Here is a 19,920-nt window from a genome sequence, read left to right as displayed (position 1 = left end):
TTCCTTACTTCTGACAGCGCACTCTTTCCTCATGCACCTGTCCGTCACACACCTTTCTCGCGCACACTCCTGCGCACACTCTTGCGCACACTCTCCCGTCACACCCTCTGTAACACTCACCACACCGCGCTCCCATGTGCTCCCTCGCACACACGCTACGACCGACTCACTCTCGCCAGCACACTCACTCCTTGGTACACACTTTTTCCTCACACACCCCAGAGTCGGACTTTCTCGCACACCTCCTCTTTCGCACACCAGACCTGTCGCACACTTCACCCACGGCCTCTCACGAACACCCGGGTCCATCTCGACCCCCAAGCTCCTTAAATCCCCTGGCGCATCATACGCACGACCATATTGGTCACCACTTACACCGGGTCCTCTTCCTCTTCGCTTCTCCTCCATCACCTGCGAATCCCTCATCCGGTTAATGAGCACATCATCACGATCCAAACACAGACTTTGGACCAATTCTTTTATCTCCTCTTTTATCTCTTTGTTATCCCCTCTCCGTCGCTTCTTAATTTCGCTCACCCCCTCTTCCACTTCTTTCCGTGTCGCTTTCAACCCTCCTAATACCGCAGTGTTCCTTTGAACCTGCTCCACTAACTCCGTCTGTCCCACCGTCAGCTGCTCCACCTCCTGCGTCAGGTCCTCTATGCCCCCTTGTAACTTTACAGTCCCCTTTCTCACCTCCTTCTCCATGTGCTCCTTACAGTGCCTCACCTCCTCGCGCACTCCTCCGACCTCCTCACTCACACCTCTTCTAATCTCCTCTCCCTCTACCCCATTTTTCACTCCCTCTATCTGATTCTCCTGGGCAGCCATTCTATTTTCTACCCCCATTAACCCATTTTTCACCTCCTTTATCCCGTTGTCTAACCCCTCTCCGGTACCCCTCGCTTCATCCCTCATTACCCCCAGTTGGCCCTCCAATCGCTCACTCCGAGCCCTCATTCGGTTCGTTATTTCTTCAATTTGGTTTCCCAATCGCTCACCCTGAGCATCCATCCGGTTCTCCAATCGCTCACTATTCTGGGCCATAAGGGCCTTCATTTGTATAAAAAACAAGTTCAAATCCACCGGGGGCGCTGCCACGGTCGCTGGCGCGGTGATCAGCGAGGCGCCATTTTGCGCGCCCGCTTCTTCGTGCGTGACGGCGCTATTTTGCGAACCTGCCGCCCTCACTGCTTCGCTCTCCTCCTGTCCCTCATTTTGGTCCTGGATCGACCCTACCTCTCTCTCCTTTACCGGACCCCAGCTGTCTTGATCCGCCATAGCGCGACTTTCAAAATTCGGTTTTTATTTTTTATTTTCGTAAAACAAATTCAAATTTCGCCGTTATAATTTCGCGCGGGAAACGCGCTCCAAATCGATTTTCCCTCCCAAAATTTGGGCCTAACTAATTTAGTCCCGGGTTCGAATTCCACTCCTCGACACCAATTGTTACTCTAATAGTACAATTGGTGTTCCAAAATTTGGGCTAAATAAATTTAGTCCCAGGTTCGAATCCCACTCCTGACACCAATTGTTACAGACGTGGCTTGGATGTTATTTACCGAGCGGTTTTATGGTATGACCACGTCTGCACAAGTTACCCGATTGTGCCCGAACGTTGACTAATCGCGCTATGCTAGACCAATGAAGGAAAAAGAAGACACACGGCTGGAATTAATACGACACGACACCAGGGATACGGTTCTCAAAGGTTGTTATTACAATAATGCGGAAGGTTTAGATTACAGGGACAAGAGGGAAACATAGGAAGGTGGGCACTTAAACACACTTATATTAACCCCAACGGACGACAGATAAACGGGACAAGGCTCACTCACACGGGGTTTGATGGCCAGGAAAGCGGGTAGCGATCGCTCCAGGTGCACCTGTGCTCAGGGCAGGATCACGTACGGTCCAGTTTAAGAGATGCGGTGGAGGTATTGCAGCGCTCGAGGGGTGGCGACTTCTCTCTCCAGGCTGGGGGCGCATCTCACGTCACATCCGGCGCGGGGCCGCGTATATCCGGCGGGGAGTGACACGCCCTCGGCTCGTTAGCTCCGCCTCGTGGAATCGGCACGTTGCTTCTCATTGGGTTCGTGCGGGGGGGTTTACCAGGCTCCGCCCTTGACGAGGAGCTGACAAGGAGCCCCTTCGTGGTAACCCCGTGGAGCGCATGGTCTGGAGCTAATCGAGCCGGTGTGAGGACGCATCCTCCCCCGCTCCGCCGCCATCTCCTCTGTTGTTGTTGTAATTGTTGGGGAAGAAGATGGAAGGAGGTATGGGAAAGGTCCTAAACTCACTACTGATGCCATATAATCACATTCTGGTGCAACGAAGAGTCATAATTAATGGAGACGAGGCCTTAACTGACATAGAATAAGAATAACTAGGAAGATGTCCGAAAGTTGTCTACGTGTGGTGCGGTGGACCTGGGCACGACATTTAATGGGGGAATAAGGGGAAGGTCGGCTCTACTGATTGTTATTTACATGCAATGGGACTAGGGAATGGGGGATCGGGGAAAGTTGGGGAGTATTGGAGAAAATAGGGGAATATTTACAAGCGGATATGGAGGCCAAATTCCATATTCGCAACAATATATATATATATATATATATATATATATATATATATATATATATATATATATATATATATATATATATATAATCTATATTATAATAGACGAAGGTGATTCTGTTGGACGTCTGTCCGGGGGTGTGGCTTAGTCCGTTTGCAGAGTAGCTCCACCCATTCTTGGAGAGGCTTCATGTAAACAAATATCCACCATTTTATTAACTCGAATAGCTTTGAGGCCTGTTTAGTTAGGCCCGTGCTGTCTTTCTCGCTCACACAGGTTTATTTCAATTCTAATTCGATATATCATTTCAATTTTAACAGTCGCTAACATAGTGTTAGACTCGGTTGAAAAAAAACGGGAAGAGAATCCCAAGAAAGTTTCCGTTTATAGAACGAAATGATTTCTCAAAGGCCTGTAAACTAAACACCCATTTTATCGAATTCACCATCTGATTTAATTTTTATCGATGGTTTTAGACTCGGTGTCAGAAATAATTGAGAACATTCACGCACGCACGGGAAATTGCCGAGATATATTTATAAAAATCGCGCCATGATGATACACAAAAATACACCGCCTAAAATAACAGTTGGGGAAAATGTCGACATATTAAAAATTCGCTTTTTCTTTTCGTTAAGATATATTACTTTTACGTTTTATGAGAGTCGGCACAAAAACGACATATATATCTTCGTTCTTTCTTATTTCATTCAACATTATTATCCGGAAGTAAAATATGTTTCAGGAAATTACCGAGGGATATGGCTTCGTTTTTTTTTATTAGTTATGTGCGCATACACTTTAAATAGGTTTGGCAATAGGGGTTGGTGAGGAGGTATTGGAGAGGAGTGCGAGGAGGCATTGGAGAGGAGTGCAAGGAGGTATTGGAGAGGAATGCGAGGAGGTATTGGAGAGGAATGCGAGGAGTTATTGGAGAGGAGTGCGAGGAGTTATTGGAGAGGAGTGCGAGGAGGTATTGGAGAGGAGTGCGAGGAGGTATTGGAGAGGAGTGCAAGGAGGTATTGGAGAGGAGTGCGAGAAGGTATTGGAGAGGAGTGCGAGGAGGTATTGGAGAGGAGTGCGAGGAGGTATTGGAGAGGAGTGCGAGGAGGTATTGGAGAGGAGTGTGAGGGGTTGGAGAGGAGTGTGAGGGGTTGGCGAGGAGTGTGAGGGATTGTAGAGGAGTGTGATGGGTTGTAGAGGAGTGTGAGGAGGTATTGGAGAGGAGTGCGAGGAGGCATTGGAGAGGAGTGTGAGGAGGTATTGGAGAGGAGTGCGAGGAGGTATTGCAGAGGAGTGCGAAGATGTATTTGAGAGGAGTGCGAGGAGGTATTGGAGAGGAGTGCGAGGAGGTATTGGAGAGGAGTGTGAGGAGGTATTGGAGAGGAGTGCGAGGAGGTATTGGAGAGGAGTGCGAGGAGGTATTGGAGAGGAGTGCGAGGAGGTATTGGAGAGGAGTGCGAGGAGGTATTGGAGAGGAGGTGTTGGAGAGGAGTGTTGGAGAGGAGCGAGGGGTTGGAGAGTGAGGAGCGATTGGAGAGGCAAGAGGCGTGATTGGAGGGGAGTATGAGGAATTGAAGACGAGTGTGAGGGATTTGAGAGGAGAGGAGTGTGAGGGATTGGAGAGGACTGTGAGGGATTGGAGAGGAGTGTGAGGGATTGGAGAGGAGTGTGAGGGTTTGGAGAGGAGTGTGAGGGATTGGAGAGGAGTGTGAGGGATTGGAGAGGAGTGTGAGGGATTTGAGAGGAGTGCAAGGGATTGGAGAGGAGTTTGAGGGATTGGAGAGGAGTGTGAGGGATTGGAGATGAGTGAGGGATTTGAGAGGAGTGTGAGGGATTTGAGAGGAGTGTGAGGGATTTGAGAGGAGTGTGAGGGATTTGAGAGGAGTGTGAGGGATTGGAGAGGAGTGTGAGGGATTGGAGAGGAGTGTGAGGGATTGGAGCGGAGTGTGAGGGTTGGAACGGAGTGTGAGGGATTGGAGAGGAGTGTGAGGGATTGGAGAGGAGTGTGAGGGATTGGAGAGGAGTGTGAGGGATTGGAGAGGAGTGTGAGGGATTGGAGAGGAGTGTGAGGGATTGGAGAGGAGTGTGAGGGATTGGATTGGAGAGGAGTGTGAGGAGGTGTTGGAGAGGAGCGAGGGTTGGAGAGGCAAGTGAGGAGCGATTGGAGAGGAGAGTGAGGCGCGATTGGAGAGGCAAGTGAGGGGTGATTGGAGGGGAGTATGAGGAATTGAAGAGGAGTGTGAGGGATTTGAGAGGAGTGTGAGGGATTGGAGAGGAGTGTGAGGGATTGGAGAGGAGTGTGAGGGATTGGAAAGGAGTGTGAGGGATTGGAGAGGAGTGTGAGGGATTGGAGAGGAGTGTGAGGGATTGGAGAGGAGTGTGAGGGATTGGAGAGGAGTGTGAATGGTTGAGAGGAGTGTGAGGGGTTGGCGAGGAGTGTGAGGGGTTGGTGAGGAGTGTGAGGGGTTGGCGAGGAGTGTGAGGGGTTGGCAAGGAGTATGGGGGGTTGGCGAGGAGTGTGAGGAGGTATTGGAGAGAAGTGTGAGGAGGGTTTGGAGAGAAGTGTGAGGAGGGTTTGGAGAGGAGTACGAGGAGGTATTGGAGAGGAGTGCGAGGAGGTATTGGAGAGGAGTGCGAGGAGGTATTGGAGAGGAGTGCGAGGAGGTATTGGAGAGGAGTGCGAGGAGGTATTGGAGAGGAGTGCGAGGAGGTATTGGAGAGGAGTGCGAGGAGGTATTGGAGAGGAGTGCGAGGAGGTATTGGAGAGGAGTGCGAGGAGGTATTGGAGAGGAGTGCGAGGAGGTATTGGAGAGGAGTGCGAGGAGGTATTGGAGAGGAGTGCGAGGAGGTATTGGAGAGGAGTGCGAGGGGGTATTGGAGAGGAGTGTGAGGGGGTATTGGAGAGGAGTGTGAGGAGGAGTGGTATTGGAGAGGCGTGAGGGTGGAGAGGAGTGAGGGGGTCACATATTATGTGAAATAAATAAGTTGTGTTCATGACACCATTTTAACCATTTTGTAAAATTTAATGTGCAGCATCTAAATCAAGATGTCCAAATGTCACACACCATACCCGTGGGATTCCCACGGGTGACCCCACTCGTATATTATAATAGGCGAAGGTGATTCTGTCTGTCTGTCTGTCTGTCTGTCCAGGTGTGTGGCTTACTCCGTTTGCAGAGTAGCTTCACCCATTCTTGGAGAGGCTTCATGTAAACAAATATCCACCATTTTATTAACTCGAATATCTTTGAGGCCTGTTTAGTTAGGCCCATGCTGTCTTTTCTCTCACACAGGTTTATTTCAACTCTAATTCGATATATCATTTCATTTTTAACAGTCGCTAACATAGTTTTAAACTCGGTTGAAAAAAAACGGAAAGAGAATCCCATGAAAGTTTCCGTTTATAGAACGAAATGATTTGAAAGGCCTGTAAAATAAAGCCCATTCATTGAGACACCCTCACGATTTTATCTCGAATTCACCATCTGATTGAATTTTTATCGATGGTTTTAGACTCGGTGTCAGAAATAATTGAGAACATTCACGCACACACGGGAAATTGCCGAGATATATTTTTTAACAATCGCGGCATGGTCGGCCATATTTATTTAATTTTTTTTAAGTGATTCTCCACCATTGGGAGATAGGGTCAAAAACGATACATCGCAGGATATCTTAAAAAGTTAAGGATGGATTTGGAGGAAACTTGTTGTACACATTGTGTGTGTGACAAGGAAGGATCGATTCAATTTTGGTGAAGATCTGGATCCAGATCCAGCTAGTATAATTTTTTAGTGAATCTTCACCATTGAGTGATATGGCCATCGAGGTGGAAGGTATGCTCTCTACTGAGTGCCATTCTAGTTTTCATTAAATTCCTGCTGAAGGTATCTTTACTTACAATACACTCTCCTCGACTTACGACATAGGCAACTTACGACGACTCGCACTTACGACCATCGACCATCGCAAAAATCTCAGTTGTTCCTTGTGCCTCGCGCTGACAACATCCCTTACGCTCCATCGCCAAAAAGTGTGTGTGTGTGTACCGTACTGCCATCATCATGTCCAGCAAGAGGAAGAGTGCATCAACTGATATATATATATATATATATATATATATATATATATATATATATATATATATATATATATATATATATTATCTATATTATAATAGACGAAGGTGATTCTGTTGGACGTCTGTCCGGGGGTGTGGCTTAGTCCGTTTGCAGAGTAGCTCCACCCATTCTTGGAGAGGCTTCATGTAAACAAATATCCACCATTTTATTAACTCGAATAGCTTTGAGGCCTGTTTAGTTAGGCCCGTGCTGCCTTTCTCGCTCACACAGGTTTATTTCAATTCTAATTCGATATATCATTTCAATTTTAACAGTCGCTAACATAGTGTTAGACTCGGTTGAAAAAAAACGGGAAGAGAATCCCAAGAAAGTTTCCGTTTATAGAACGAAATGATTTCTCAAAGGCCTGTAAACAAACACCCATTTTATCGAATTCACCATCTGATTTAATTTTTATCGATGGTTTTAGACTCGGTGTCAGAAATAATTGAGAACATTCACGCACGCACGGGAAATTGCCGAGATATATTTATAAAAATCGCGCCATGATGATACACAAAAATACACCGCCTAAAATAACAGTTGGGGAAAATGTCGACATATTAAAAATTCGCTTTTTCTTTTCGTTAAGATATATTACTTTTACGTTTTATGAGAGTCGGCACAAAAACGACATATATATCTTCGTTCTTTCTTATTTCATTCAACATTATTATCCGGAAGTAAAATATGTTTCAGGAAATTACCGAGGGATATGGCTTCGTTTTTTTTTATTAGTTATGTGCGCATACACTTTAAATAGGTTTGGCAATAGGGGTTGGTGAGGAGGTATTGGAGAGGAGTGCGAGGAGGCATTGGAGAGGAGTGCAAGGAGGTATTGGAGAGGAATGCGAGGAGTTATTGGAGAGGAGTGCGAGGAGTTATTGGAGAGGAGTGCGAGGAGGTATTGGAGAGGAGTGCGAGGAGGTATTGGAGAGGAGTGCAAGGAGGTATTGGAGAGGAGTGCGAGAAGGTATTGGAGAGTAGTGCGAGGAGGTATTGGAGAGGAGTGCGAGGAGGTATTGGAGAGGAGTGCGAGGAGGTATTGGAGAGGAGTGTGAGGGGTTGGAGAGGAGTGTGAGGGGTTGGCGAGGAGTGTGAGGGATTGTAGAGGAGTGTGATGGGTTGTAGAGGAGTGTGAGGAGGTATTGGAGAGGAGTGCGAGGAGGCATTGGAGAGGAGTGTGAGGAGGTATTGGAGAGGAGTGCGAGGAGGTATTGCAGAGGAGTGCGAAGATGTATTTGAGAGGAGTGCGAGGAGGTATTGGAGAGGAGTGCGAGGAGGTATTGGAGAGGAGTGCGAGGAGGTATTGGAGAGGAGTGCGAGGAGGTATTGGAGAGGAGTGCGAGGAGGTATTGGAGAGGAGTGCGAGGAGGTATTGGAGAGGAGTGCGAGGAGGTATTGGAGAGGAGGTGTTGGAGAGGAGTGTTGGAGAGGAGCGAGGGGTTGGAGAGTGAGGAGCGATTGGAGAGGCAAGAGGCGTGATTGGAGGGGAGTATGAGGAATTGAAGACGAGTGTGAGGGATTTGAGAGGAGAGGAGTGTGAGGGATTGGAGAGGACTGTGAGGGATTGGAGAGGAGTGTGAGGGATTGGAGAGGAGTGTGAGGGATTGGAGAGGAGTGTGAGGGATTGGAGAGGAGTGTGAGGGATTGGAGAGGAGTGTGAGGGATTTGAGAGGAGTGCAAGGGATTGGAGAGGAGTTTGAGGGATTGGAGAGGAGTGTGAGGGATTGGAGATGAGTGAGGGATTGGAGAGGAGTGTGAGGGATTTGAGAGGAGTGTGAGGGATTTGAGAGGAGTGTGAGGGATTTGAGAGGAGTGTGAGGGATTGGAGAGGAGTGTGAGGGATTGGAGAGGAGTGTGAGGGATTGGAGCGGAGTGTGAGGGTTGGAACGGAGTGTGAGGGATTGGAGAGGAGTGTGAGGGATTGGAGAGGAGTGTGAGGGATTGGAGAGGAGTGTGAGGGATTGGAGAGGAGTGTGAGGGATTGGAGAGGAGTGTGAGGGATTGGATTGGAGAGGAGTGTGAGGAGGTGTTGGAGAGGAGCGAGGGTTGGAGAGGCAAGTGAGGAGCGATTGGAGAGGAGAGTGAGGCGCGATTGGAGAGGCAAGTGAGGGGTGATTGGAGGGGAGTATGAGGAATTGAAGAGGAGTGTGAGGGATTTGAGAGGAGTGTGAGGGATTTGAGAGGAGTGTGAGGGATTTGAGAGGAGTGTGAGGGATTGGAGAGGAGTGTGAGGGATTGGAAAGGAGTGTGAGGGATTGGAGAGGAGTGTGAGGGATTGGAGAGGAGTGTGAGGGATTGGAGAGGAGTGTGAATGGTTGAGAGGAGTGTGAGGGGTTGGCGAGGAGTGTGAGGGGTTGGTGAGGAGTGTGAGGGGTTGGCGAGGAGTGTGAGGGGTTGGCAAGGAGTATGGGGGGTTGGCGAGGAGTGTGAGGAGGTATTGGAGAGAAGTGTGAGGAGGGTTTGGAGAGAAGTGTGAGGAGGGTTTGAAGAGGAGTACGAGGAGGTATTGGAGAGGAGTGCGAGGAGGTATTGGAGAGGAGTGCGAGGAGGTATTGGAGAGGAGTGCGAGGAGGTATTGGAGAGGAGTGCGAGGAGGTATTGGAGAGGAGTGCGAGGAGGTATTGGAGAGGAGTGCGAGGAGGTATTGGAGAGGAGTGCGAGGAGGTATTGGAGAGGAGTGCGAGGAGGTATTGGAGAGGAGTGCGAGGAGGTATTGGAGAGGAGTGCGAGGAGGTATTGGAGAGGAGTGCGAGGGGGTATTGGAGAGGAGTGTGAGGGGGTATTGGAGAGGAGTGTGAGGAGGAGTGGTATTGGAGAGGCGTGAGGGTGGAGAGGAGTGAGGGGGTCACATATTATGTGAAATAAATAAGTTGTGTTCATGACACCATTTTAACCATTTTGTAAAATTTAATGTGCAGCATCTAAATCAAGATGTCCAAATGTCACACACCATACCCGTGGGATTCCCACGGGTGACCCCACTCGTATATTATAATAGGCGAAGGTGATTCTGTCTGTCTGTCTGTCTGTCTGTCCAGGTGTGTGGCTTACTCCGTTTGCAGAGTAGCTTCACCCATTCTTGGAGAGGCTTCATGTAAACAAATATCCACCATTTTATTAACTCGAATATCTTTGAGGCCTGTTTAGTTAGGCCCATGCTGTCTTTTCTCTCACACAGGTTTATTTCAACTCTAATTCGATATATCATTTCATTTTTAACAGTCGCTAACATAGTTTTAAACTCGGTTGAAAAAAAACGGAAAGAGAATCCCATGAAAGTTTCCGTTTATAGAACGAAATGATTTGAAAGGCCTGTAAAATAAAGCCCATTCATTGAGACACCCTCACGATTTTATCTCGAATTCACCATCTGATTGAATTTTTATCGATGGTTTTAGACTCGGTGTCAGAAATAATTGAGAACATTCACGCACACACGGGAAATTGCCGAGATATATTTTTTTAACAATCGCGGCATGGTCGGCCATACACCGCCTAAAATAACAGACTGGAAAATGGTGAGATATATTAAAATTTTGTGGCGGACTTTTCCATTTGATGACAATCGTCACGATTAAATATTTAATTTATACGTCGTCAAAATAATGTGGAGAGAGGGGCATAGCTTCATTCACATATCGCCACAGACGGGAAATTGCCGACAGATATTTATTCCTTATCATTTCATTCATCATTACTAGGGCATGCCCGTACTATATATATATATCTAAAATTATATCCCCCCCCCTCTATTTACATGAAATGGTTTGGTCCATTCGCAAAGCCAAAGCGGACGGCTTGCGAGTACGGTGACAATCCCCCCCCTCTATTTACATGAAATGGTTTGGTCCAAAGCGAACGGCTTGCGAGTACGGTGACAACCCCCCCCCCCCCTCTATTTACATGGAATGGTTTGGTCCAAAGCGAACGGCTTGCGAGTACGGTGACAATCCCCCCCCCCCCTCTATTTACATGAAATGGTTTGGTCCAAAGCGAACGGCTTGCGGAGTTTGGTAAAGAAATCGCCATAGCTCGGTAACTACTTGTCCGATTAATTTAAAACCTTGAAAAGGCACATCCTCGGGTCCCCAGCAATATACCTGGCAAGTTTCAAGTATATCGGACCGGTAGTTGTCGAGAAACAGCGGTCGCATACACACACACAGACACACACACACACAGAGATTACTGGAATTATAGATAGACTAGGGCATGCCCGTACTATATATAAGCTAGGACGTGCCCGTACGTGGGTGCCCGTTCCTTGCCAAAAAAAAAAAAAAAAAAAAATTTGTGTAGGGGTGTGTGTGTGTAAACATCCTAGGGCGTGCCCGTACGTGGGTGCAAAAAAACATGCGTGCAAACAACAACAACAAAAAAAAACTTTGAAACCACGTGGCAGTAACGACCACAGAACCCCCCCCCTCTATTTACATGAATGGTTTGGTCCATTCGCAACGACCACAGAACCCCCCCCCTCTATTTACATGCAATGGTTTGGTCCATTCGCAACGCCAAAGCGAACGGCGAACGGCTAAATCGCCATAGCTCGGTAAGTAATTGTCCGATTAATATGAAACCTTGAAAAGGCACATCCTCGGGTCCCCAGCAATATACCTGGCAAGTTTCAAGTATATCGGACCCGTGGTTGTCGAGAAACAGCGGTCACAGACAAACAAACAAACGTACAAACGTACAAACGTACAAACGTACAAACAAACACACAGAGATTACTGGAATTATAGATAGATTACTGGAATTATAGATAGATTATACGGAAGTAAAGGTAATCCTGTTTAAACTGGCATTCATTCCAGCCAGGGGTTGGAGAGGAGCGAGGGGTTGGAGAGGAGCGGGGGTTGGAGAGGAGCGAGGAGTTGGAGAGGAGCTAGGGGTTGGAGAGGATCGAGGGGTTGGAGAGGAGCGAGGGGTTGGAGAGGAGCTAGGGGTTGGAGAGGAGCTAGGGGTTGGAGAGGAGGGAGGGGTTGGAGAGGTTAGTGAGGAGCTAGGGGTTGGAGAGGAGCTAGGGGTTGGTGAGGAGCTAGGGGTTGGAGAGGAGCTAGGGGTTGGAGAGGCACGAGGGGTTGGTGAGGAGCTAGGGGTTGGTGAGGAGCTAGGGGTTGGAGAGGAGCTAGGGGTTGGAGAAGCGCAAGGGGTTGGTGAGGAGCTAGGGGTTGGAGAGGAGCTAGGGGTTGGTGAGGAGCGAGGAGTTGGAGAGGCACTAGGGGTTGGTGAGGAGCTAGGGGTTGGAGATGAGCTAGGGGTTGGAGAGGAGCTCGGGGTTGGAGAGGAGCTCAGGGTTGGAGAGGCGCAAGGGGTTGGAGAGGAGCGGGGGTTGGAGAGGAGCGAGGGGTTGGAGAGGAGCTAGGGGTTGGTGAGGAGCTAGGGGTTGGTGAGGAGCTAGGGGTTGGTGAGGAGCTAGGGGTTGGAGAGGAGCTAGGGATTGGAGAGGAGCGAGGGGTTGGAGAGGAGCGAGGGGTTGGAGAGGAGCGAGGGGTTGGAGAGGAGCTAGGGATTGATGAGGAGTGAGGGGTTGGAGAGGAGCGAGGGGTTGGAGAGGAGCGAGGGGTTGGAGAGGAGCGAGGGGTTGGAGAGGACGGAGGGGTTGGAGAGGACGTAGGGGTTGGAGAGGACGGAGGGGTTGGAGAGGAGTGAGGGGTTGGAGAGGAGCGAGGGGTTGGAGAGGAGCGAGGGGTTGGAGAGGAGGGAGGGGTTGGAGAGGAGCTAGGGGTTGGTGAGGAGTGAGGGGTTGGAGAGGATCGAGGAGTTGGTGAGGAGCGAGGGGTTGGAGAGGAGCGAGGGGTTGGAGAGGAGCGAGGAGTTGGAGAGGAGTTAGGGGTTGGAGAGGAGCTAGGGGTTGGAGAGGAGTGAGGGGTTGGAGAGGCACTAGGGGTTGGTGAGGAGCTAGGGGTTGGAGAGGAGCTAGGGGTTGGAGATGAGCTAGGGGTTGGAGAGGAGCTCAGGGTTGGAGAGGAGCTCAGGGTTGGAGAGGCGCGAGTGGTTGGTGAGGAGCGAGGGGTTGGTGAGGAGCTAGGCATTGGTGAGGAGCGAGGGGTTGGAGAGGAGCGAGGAGTTGGAGAGGAGTTAGGGGTTGGAGAGGAGCTAGGGGTTGGAGAGGAGTGAGGGGTTGGAGAGGCACTAGGGGTTGGTGAGGAGCTAGGGGTTGGAGAGGAGCTAGGGGTTGGAGATGAGCTAGGGGTTGGAGAGGAGCTCAGGGTTGGAGAGGAGCTCAGGGTTGGAGAGGCGCGAGTGGTTGGTGAGGAGCGAGGGGTTGGTGAGGAGCTAGGCATTGGTGAGGAGCTAGGCATTGGTGAGGAGCGAGGGGTTGGAGAGGAGCGAGGGGTTGGAGAGGACGGAGGGGTTGGAGAGGACGGAGGAGTTGGAGAGGAGCGAGGGGTTGGAGAGGAGCGAGGGGTTGGAGAGGAGCGAGGGGTTGGGGAGGAGCGAGGGGTTGGAGAGGAGTTGGTGAGGAGCGAGGGGTTGGAGAGGAGCGAGGGGTTGGTGAGGAACGAGGGGTTGGAGAGGAGCGAGTGGTTGGAGAGGAGGGAGGGGTGGAGAGGAGCGAGGAGTTGGAGAGGAGCTAGGGGTTGGTGAGGAGCGAGGGGTTGGAGAGCAGCGAGGGGTTGGAGAGGAGCGAGGGGTTGGAGAGGAGCGAGGGGTTGGAGAGGAGCGAGGGGTTGGAGAGGATTGAGGGGTTGGAGAGGTGTGTGTGTGTGTGTGTGTGTGTGTGTGTGTGTGTGTGTGTGTGTGTGTGTGTGTGTGTGTGTGTGTGTGTGTGTGTGTGTGCGTGCACGTGCTTGTATGTACGTGTGTGTGTGGCTGTGTGTGTGTGTACGTGTGTGTGTGGCTGTGCACGCACATTCACATGTTATCAGAAGTAAATACATTGTGTTGATGACATCATTTGTGCATCTGATAAATTGGCAGTAACCATTTTGTGAAACTGAATGTGCAGGTGCAGCATCTCACTCAATATGTCGAAATGTCACACACGTCCATCCCCGTGGGATGCCCACGGGTGACCCCACTCATATATATATATATATATTTAGTGCTGTGCCGATATCTGAACCGGCAATCAGAACAGGCCGATATCACCTATTTTTCAGTAATCTGTGCCGACAGATTACATCAGTGTGCAGTTCCGATGACCGATTAAAGTTGGACTGTACTCTATACAACCCCCAAACCTTGAGTAGCTTTCACCGTTGTTTAGAATTAGAGCGAATTTCAATGATCAAATTGAAGAAAAGTTTGTTTGAAGAAGTTGGAGAAGAAAGTTGCACAGATTGCTTTAGAAACAGCTGCGAGTTCAAAGTAAAACGTGAAGGCTCGTACTGTACCATGCGATATGCGATGGCTCTTCCTGGCAGAGTACGTCTTGACATCATACGTTCCAGGCGTGCATCAAATTCAAAGTGTCCGTTAACTTAATTATTTTAACATTTCAATTCACAGTATTCTGGCTCCCCGAGCAAAATGAGGCACATTATACATGCAGTTTGTAAAATTGCTGCTTCATTCGTTAGACCGAATGCTGTGACGTCATCTCACGCAATCTCCTGTGATCCTAACGCACATGGCGTTCCCAAAACACATAACCAAACACATGGAGCTCTATTTATTCCTCCATCATAACAATGACTACTTTTTCAATCTCTTCTTCCTCCTCTGTTGCCCTCGTTATTTCCTTTGGGGGCCTCTTCACTCCATCTTTATGGCTCCCAGTTTCCCCTTGGTTTCCCTCTGTGTATTTTTTAAATCTAACAAATGATGCTATTGTAACGGTTGCCGCTGAACATACACAATCGCCTTACACCTGCCGAGGACGCAACCATGGAGCGATCGCTGTGCCGGGCTCGCCCAGACCGCCCGGAGACGCTCAGTCTCGCCTTTCCCGGGCATGCCCGGACTCGCCTTTCCCGAGCTCGCCCGGCCCGTCCGGCGACACTCGGTCTCGCCGTTCCCGGGCATGTCCAGGCACGCCCGGCCCGTCCGGCGACACCCAGTCTCGCCGTTCCCGGGCATGTCCAGACTCGCCCAGGTCTCCCGGACACGCCCAGTTGCGCCTTTTAAGGGAAAACGCTCCGGCATGAGATATTTGAGTGCTTGTATAGAATGCTGCCCGATAAACGGGCTTTTCAGAGTACCCGAGTTGATTTGATGCAATAAAGAAACTCGGACGAATTCCAGCTTTTTGTCGCGTCCATTCTTTCGATTCGAGTTGGAGCACAGCTCCTTCACTATGGTGGAATACGGACTTGGAAATATGGAATAAGTAATATATAATAAGTCCATTTGGGCGATTCGACTTACGACCACTTCGACTTACGACCTGCTTGTCGGAACGTAACCCTGTCGTAAGTCGAGGAGAGTCTGTATATGATATAGATAGACCATACCTCGTTGGGGCTTCGTGTATATGCGATGCAACATGGCAGGAGAATTGTAAACCATGGTCCTGATGCGGTATAAACTGAAACCCACACTTTGTTACAGGGATGTATTAATTAATTATTTGCACAGTTATATTCTGGACAGTCTCTGACGACTACTTTAATGGCTCCAACTATTCCCACCTTCGCGTATGATCGGCCAGCGACAGCTTTTTGGCCAAAGTGTGTTTGCTGAACTGCCTGGCGAGGCCTGACGTTCGACTGAAGATGATTTGGGCAAGAATTTGTTTAAAAAAAATGTTTTTTTAAATTTCAAGGTACCGGTGGTAACTCGCCTACTCTTCGAGAAAGATGCCGTGCGATATTTAACATTCACCAAGTAATGCTAGCATATGGGACAACCGACTTAACCCCACCTGCGAAGCACAAACCTAACAGTTTACAGGCGGGTCGGAAATCGAAACCAGAGTGGACAACTCGAAGGTAAGTGTGCTACCCCGATCTGTACTACATACTGTCTGTCATACATGTATACTGTCATACTGTTATTTGCTGGACTTGTATTTTTTTAGGCAGGGCAATACATAAATGTGTGCACCGTCCATCGGAAGGACGTTAAGCCAGAGGACTCGTCTGCCAGCACCAGTCATTGGTGGACGTCAAAGATCCGATGCGGTGTCTTTTACGAAGAGTAGGTGAGTGATTGTCAGCACCCTGAACAAATTTCAAATTCCCGTCTCAACGTACAAGGCACTGCATCAGTGGCACAGCGGTACTCCTTTTGTTGATGCAAACCAGCAGCCACGTGCTGCCCACAAAATGGATGATATATTAATATTCGTGATAGTCGAACACTTTTCAGACAACGATGAGTTTGTATCCTAAAATCGCTCAATGGGATAACAACTTCAATGTGACTGTGCAGGCCTCCTCCACGTGAACAAGACTCCTCGACTGAACTCCCTTGTTCCTGTCGTGCCTGATGTGCAAGACCTCGCCTTCAAGCTCCGCCGGAAAAAATTCACAATCGAGGTGTGTGCAGAGGGTTGGGCGGTTCTGTTCATACGAATACTCCCGATATTAAGAGTTTGTATTGTATGGTGGAGTTTTATTCTAATTACCTTCGCAAAAGCGGAAGGTTATGTTTTGATCGCTGTGTATTTATTTGTATGTCTGTGTGTGTGTGTGTGTGTATGTTATTCGCATAACTCAAAAAGTATTCAACCGAATTGCATGAAATTTGGTGGGATGATTGGTTATTATACGGGACACATTTGATTAGATTTTGGGAGCAATCGGGTCAAAGGTCAGGGGGGTCACGACCTTGCAAAATGTGCGTTTTTTGTCATAACTCGGTCAATTCTTATCCGATTTGCATGAAATCAGCACCAAACTGTTCACTGTTCTGTTCCCTACACTCCCATGCCAAGTACAGAACAGTAGCTGCGGCGAAGGTATGCGCTCTACCGAGTGCCCGTTCTAGTTATGGGATGTATTAATAGTGAGGATAAAAGGTTAAAATGCTGAAGATGTATTTAACTCCGTCACCTAAGGTGGATGTAGGTTATGTTTTCACCCCTGTCTGTTTGTCCGTTTGTCTGTCTGTCTGTCCGTTTGTGAACCAAATATCTCAAAAAGCTGTGGACGGATTCGGACGAAATTTGGCAGAGATGTAGCTTATGTGACACCGACGAAATGATTAGATTTTGGGGATTCGGATTCGGCTAGTAGAATTTTTAAAGTGATTCTTCAACATTGGGAGATCGGGCCAAAAACGATACATAGCAGGATATCTCAAATAGTTATGGATGGATTTTGACGAAATTTGGTGGACAGGTTGGGTGTCTCACGAGGACGATCCGATTCGATTTTGGTGAAGATCTGAATATGGAATCGGATATGAGAAATATTTAATTTTTTAAGTGATTCTTCACTATTGGGAGATCGGGCCAAAAACGATATATTGCGGGATATCTCAAATAGTTATGGATGGATTTTGACGAAATTTGGTGGACAGGTTGTGTATATGACAAGGAAGAATCGATTCAATTTTGGTGAAGATCCGGATCTGGATCCAGCTAGTAAAAATTTTAAAACTGAGTCTTCACCACTGAGTGATATGGCCAACCAGGCGGAGGTATGCTGGTTGGCATGGAGATGCGCACACTCGCCTCTAAGTTGTGTGGCCTAGGTTTGAGTCCCGACTATCACCGGGACCATGAACAAATTCCAAATTCCTGCCCTCACCTTAGTCAAACTGATTCGTGAAAGATTTGACCAACCCCACAAGAACGTGGGAATAATTGTGGCCATTAAAGAAGAAGAAGAAGAAGTAATCTTGTGGCAATAATTGTGGCAGAGGTTTGTCCCACGACACTGTGCTAATGTTTTTGTGGTGCCGGGGCAGAGATAGGTAAACCTGATGCAGAGCCAGTACATTGGTTTGGACCATCGATACGGTGCTGGGATGCAGGTTTTTGACCCCGATGCAATGTCAGGGTGTTCATTCGTTGGTGATTCCACGCTCAGAAAGCATGGGTGACCGCAATGATTTTTCCAAGCAAGTCTTGTTCAAGGCCCGATCAGATGGCCTGTGACGTTACTGCATGCCCCCGTGAGCTTTTCCGGCAATGCGGATTTCCCCATTTTCTGCTCGTTTGGCCACATGGAATTGTGACGATGCACTGTGTAGGTGAGTTCATTCATTCATTCGTTCACTGTGCCTCAGGCTTCTCCATTCTCCATTCTGCATTTGATTGGTGGTGTTTTTTTTCCCATGCCATGGAAAAGCCATCGCTGCCTTTGTTTGTCCACCTCCGACCCAAGTGCTTCTCGGGATGATGACCCGATCATATGGTCGTCGTCGTGGAATTAAACGAAAAATATGTGGTTAATAGAAACTGTACAAATGTTTAAAAGTTAAAACAAAACCTTCCTTGCTCCTGACATCCTTTCTTCAGCTTGATCCATTAACCTCAATCCTTGCCCTTCTCTCTCCTTCCTGCCTGCATTGTGCTTTCTATCCCTTCTCCTCCCTGTTGCTACAACGCTACGTAGTCTATTAATGTATTTTCTACAGCTGCGCATCGGACCGTGATGATGCCCTGCGACACATCTTCCCCCCTTGCTCAGGAACCATGGTTTTCCTGCCTCGTCTGCATGGCTGCCCTGCCGCACTCCCTCGTGGAAGGGCGGCTTTTCAGCACCGTCGGTGCCGCTTTCATCCCGGATGTTAAAAGTCACCGGTGCACACATTTTGGGACTAAATAGGCCGGTTAGGTAGCCTCTCATGTAGCCGTTTATCGCAAATGTCACGTGTTGAGTGTATTAACGTCGCTTCAGGTTCCCTCTCGACGATCGGAACCCTCGTCGTCATCCCTGTTTGAATTTGTTTGCATCCCGTTTGCTTTGAATGGTTTTGTTCCCCAGTTCTGAAGACCTGTTTTTGTGTCGTGCTCTCTGTGCCGTGCCGGTATGAGTACCTGAGGTAAGTCTTATGTGAAATACACCATCACAGTGTGACTCGTACATGGGAATGAAGCTATTAATTTTAATTTTTTTTGTAATCGTGTTTCCATTCTTTGTTAGCCCGCCCACCCACACAGCAGATGTGTGTGCGTTGACATGCGTGTGTGTGTGTGTGTGTGTGTGTGTGTGTGTGTGTGTGTGTGTGTGTGTGTGTGTGTGTACGCATGCGCACGCGCATCCAGGCCATAACTTTCTTTTACTATTGAGATTTTATCATCAAATTTCAACAAACCTTTATTTTAAGAATGTGGAGAAAACTAATTAATAATTTGATCAAAATGTCAAAGGGCAAAGTCCCAGCGAGTTTGAAATAGGCCTTATTAGCCCGTCCGCAGCACGAGATGGATGTTTTTTTTTATCACTTCCGTGTTTCTTTATTTTATCCGCATTTTGAGATGATTTTTCCTTTACAATTTGAGCTTTTGTCATCAAAATTTGAAATTTCGTGGCTTTAATTTTTGGAAGTTTTCTAGTTTGTTCCTATTTTCCATTTTGCGTTCGTCAATCGTCATTATGAGCAGTGGTGATGCAATCTGCGCCGTGTCTCCACATGTCTTTGGCTCGATTGATTCCCCTTGTCCTAGTATTGCCGTTACCATTTTGAAATTTGTTTTGTGCAAAATGAAATGTGCTCCCCAAACCCCACAAATCCTCTTCCGATGTTCTGATATGCAGTGAAGTGACATTGCAAAGCTCTGGCCGAAAACGATAAGCCAAAGACAAGAAGAGGGCGCCATGATTGCGCAAGGCACACGATTTCCCTCCACTTCTGAAAGCAAACGTGGTGACGAGAGTGAGGACCTTCACGTATAACTTCAAGTGAAAGATGTCTGCCAACCTTTCGGAGTTTAACGAGCGTTCGGAGATGTGCGGCATGTTTTTGGCCGACACCTCGCGTGCTCGCGCAGGCCCACCTCACTCTCCCCCTATTTTCCGACGCTCCATTGTAGTCGGTGTCGTCAGACACCGAAAGTTCGGGAATCTTCAGGTCGAGCCGTCGGAAAGCTCACGATCGGTGACCGCGTTCCAAAGCGATCGTCTTCGCCCCTGCTTTCTATCTGCGATCTGAACGAACAAGCAAGAAAGCACCAAATGCACCACATTTTGCTGTGAGCGAGTCGTGATGTGCTTGCAAGTTACCTTGAACATTTCTGAAGTACCATGTTGCTGTGTTCGACGGAGGTTCATTTATTCAGCTGTTTGTGGATAATAACCCCTTTTTCATGCTTCCGCTGACAAAATCGCCGGAGACGTTATGTTTTCAGGTTGTCCTTCCGGTTGTCCG

At 48.5% G+C, this 19,920-nt stretch overlaps 1 protein-coding gene across 3 annotated transcripts in view; it reads left to right on the top strand.

The window, feature by feature from the left end:
• The window catches only part of ELP4 (elongator acetyltransferase complex subunit 4), a 71,085-nt gene that overhangs the window by 48,587 nt on the left and 2,578 nt on the right, over window positions 1-19,920 (top strand). The window contains exons 9-10 of one of the 3 annotated variants that reach the window (XM_068124113.2): window positions 16,033-16,139; window positions 18,187-18,660. In XM_068124113.2, coding sequence (XP_067980214.2) covers window positions 16,033-16,139; window positions 18,187-18,204 — 125 coding nt within the window. In that variant the 3' untranslated portion in view covers window positions 18,205-18,660. Of the gene's footprint in view, window positions 1-16,032; window positions 16,140-17,835; window positions 18,081-18,186; window positions 18,661-19,920 lie in introns of those variants that run through there. The other 2 variants (XM_068124111.2, XM_068124112.2) reach the window with 2 other exon arrangements.

Source organism: Myxine glutinosa, chromosome 8 (assembly GCF_964187855.1).
Source record: "Myxine glutinosa chromosome 8, kmMyxGlut1.1, whole genome shotgun sequence".
NCBI lineage: Eukaryota > Metazoa > Chordata > Myxini > Myxiniformes > Myxinidae > Myxine > Myxine glutinosa.
This window is presented reverse-complemented; position numbering and strand designations above follow the sequence as displayed.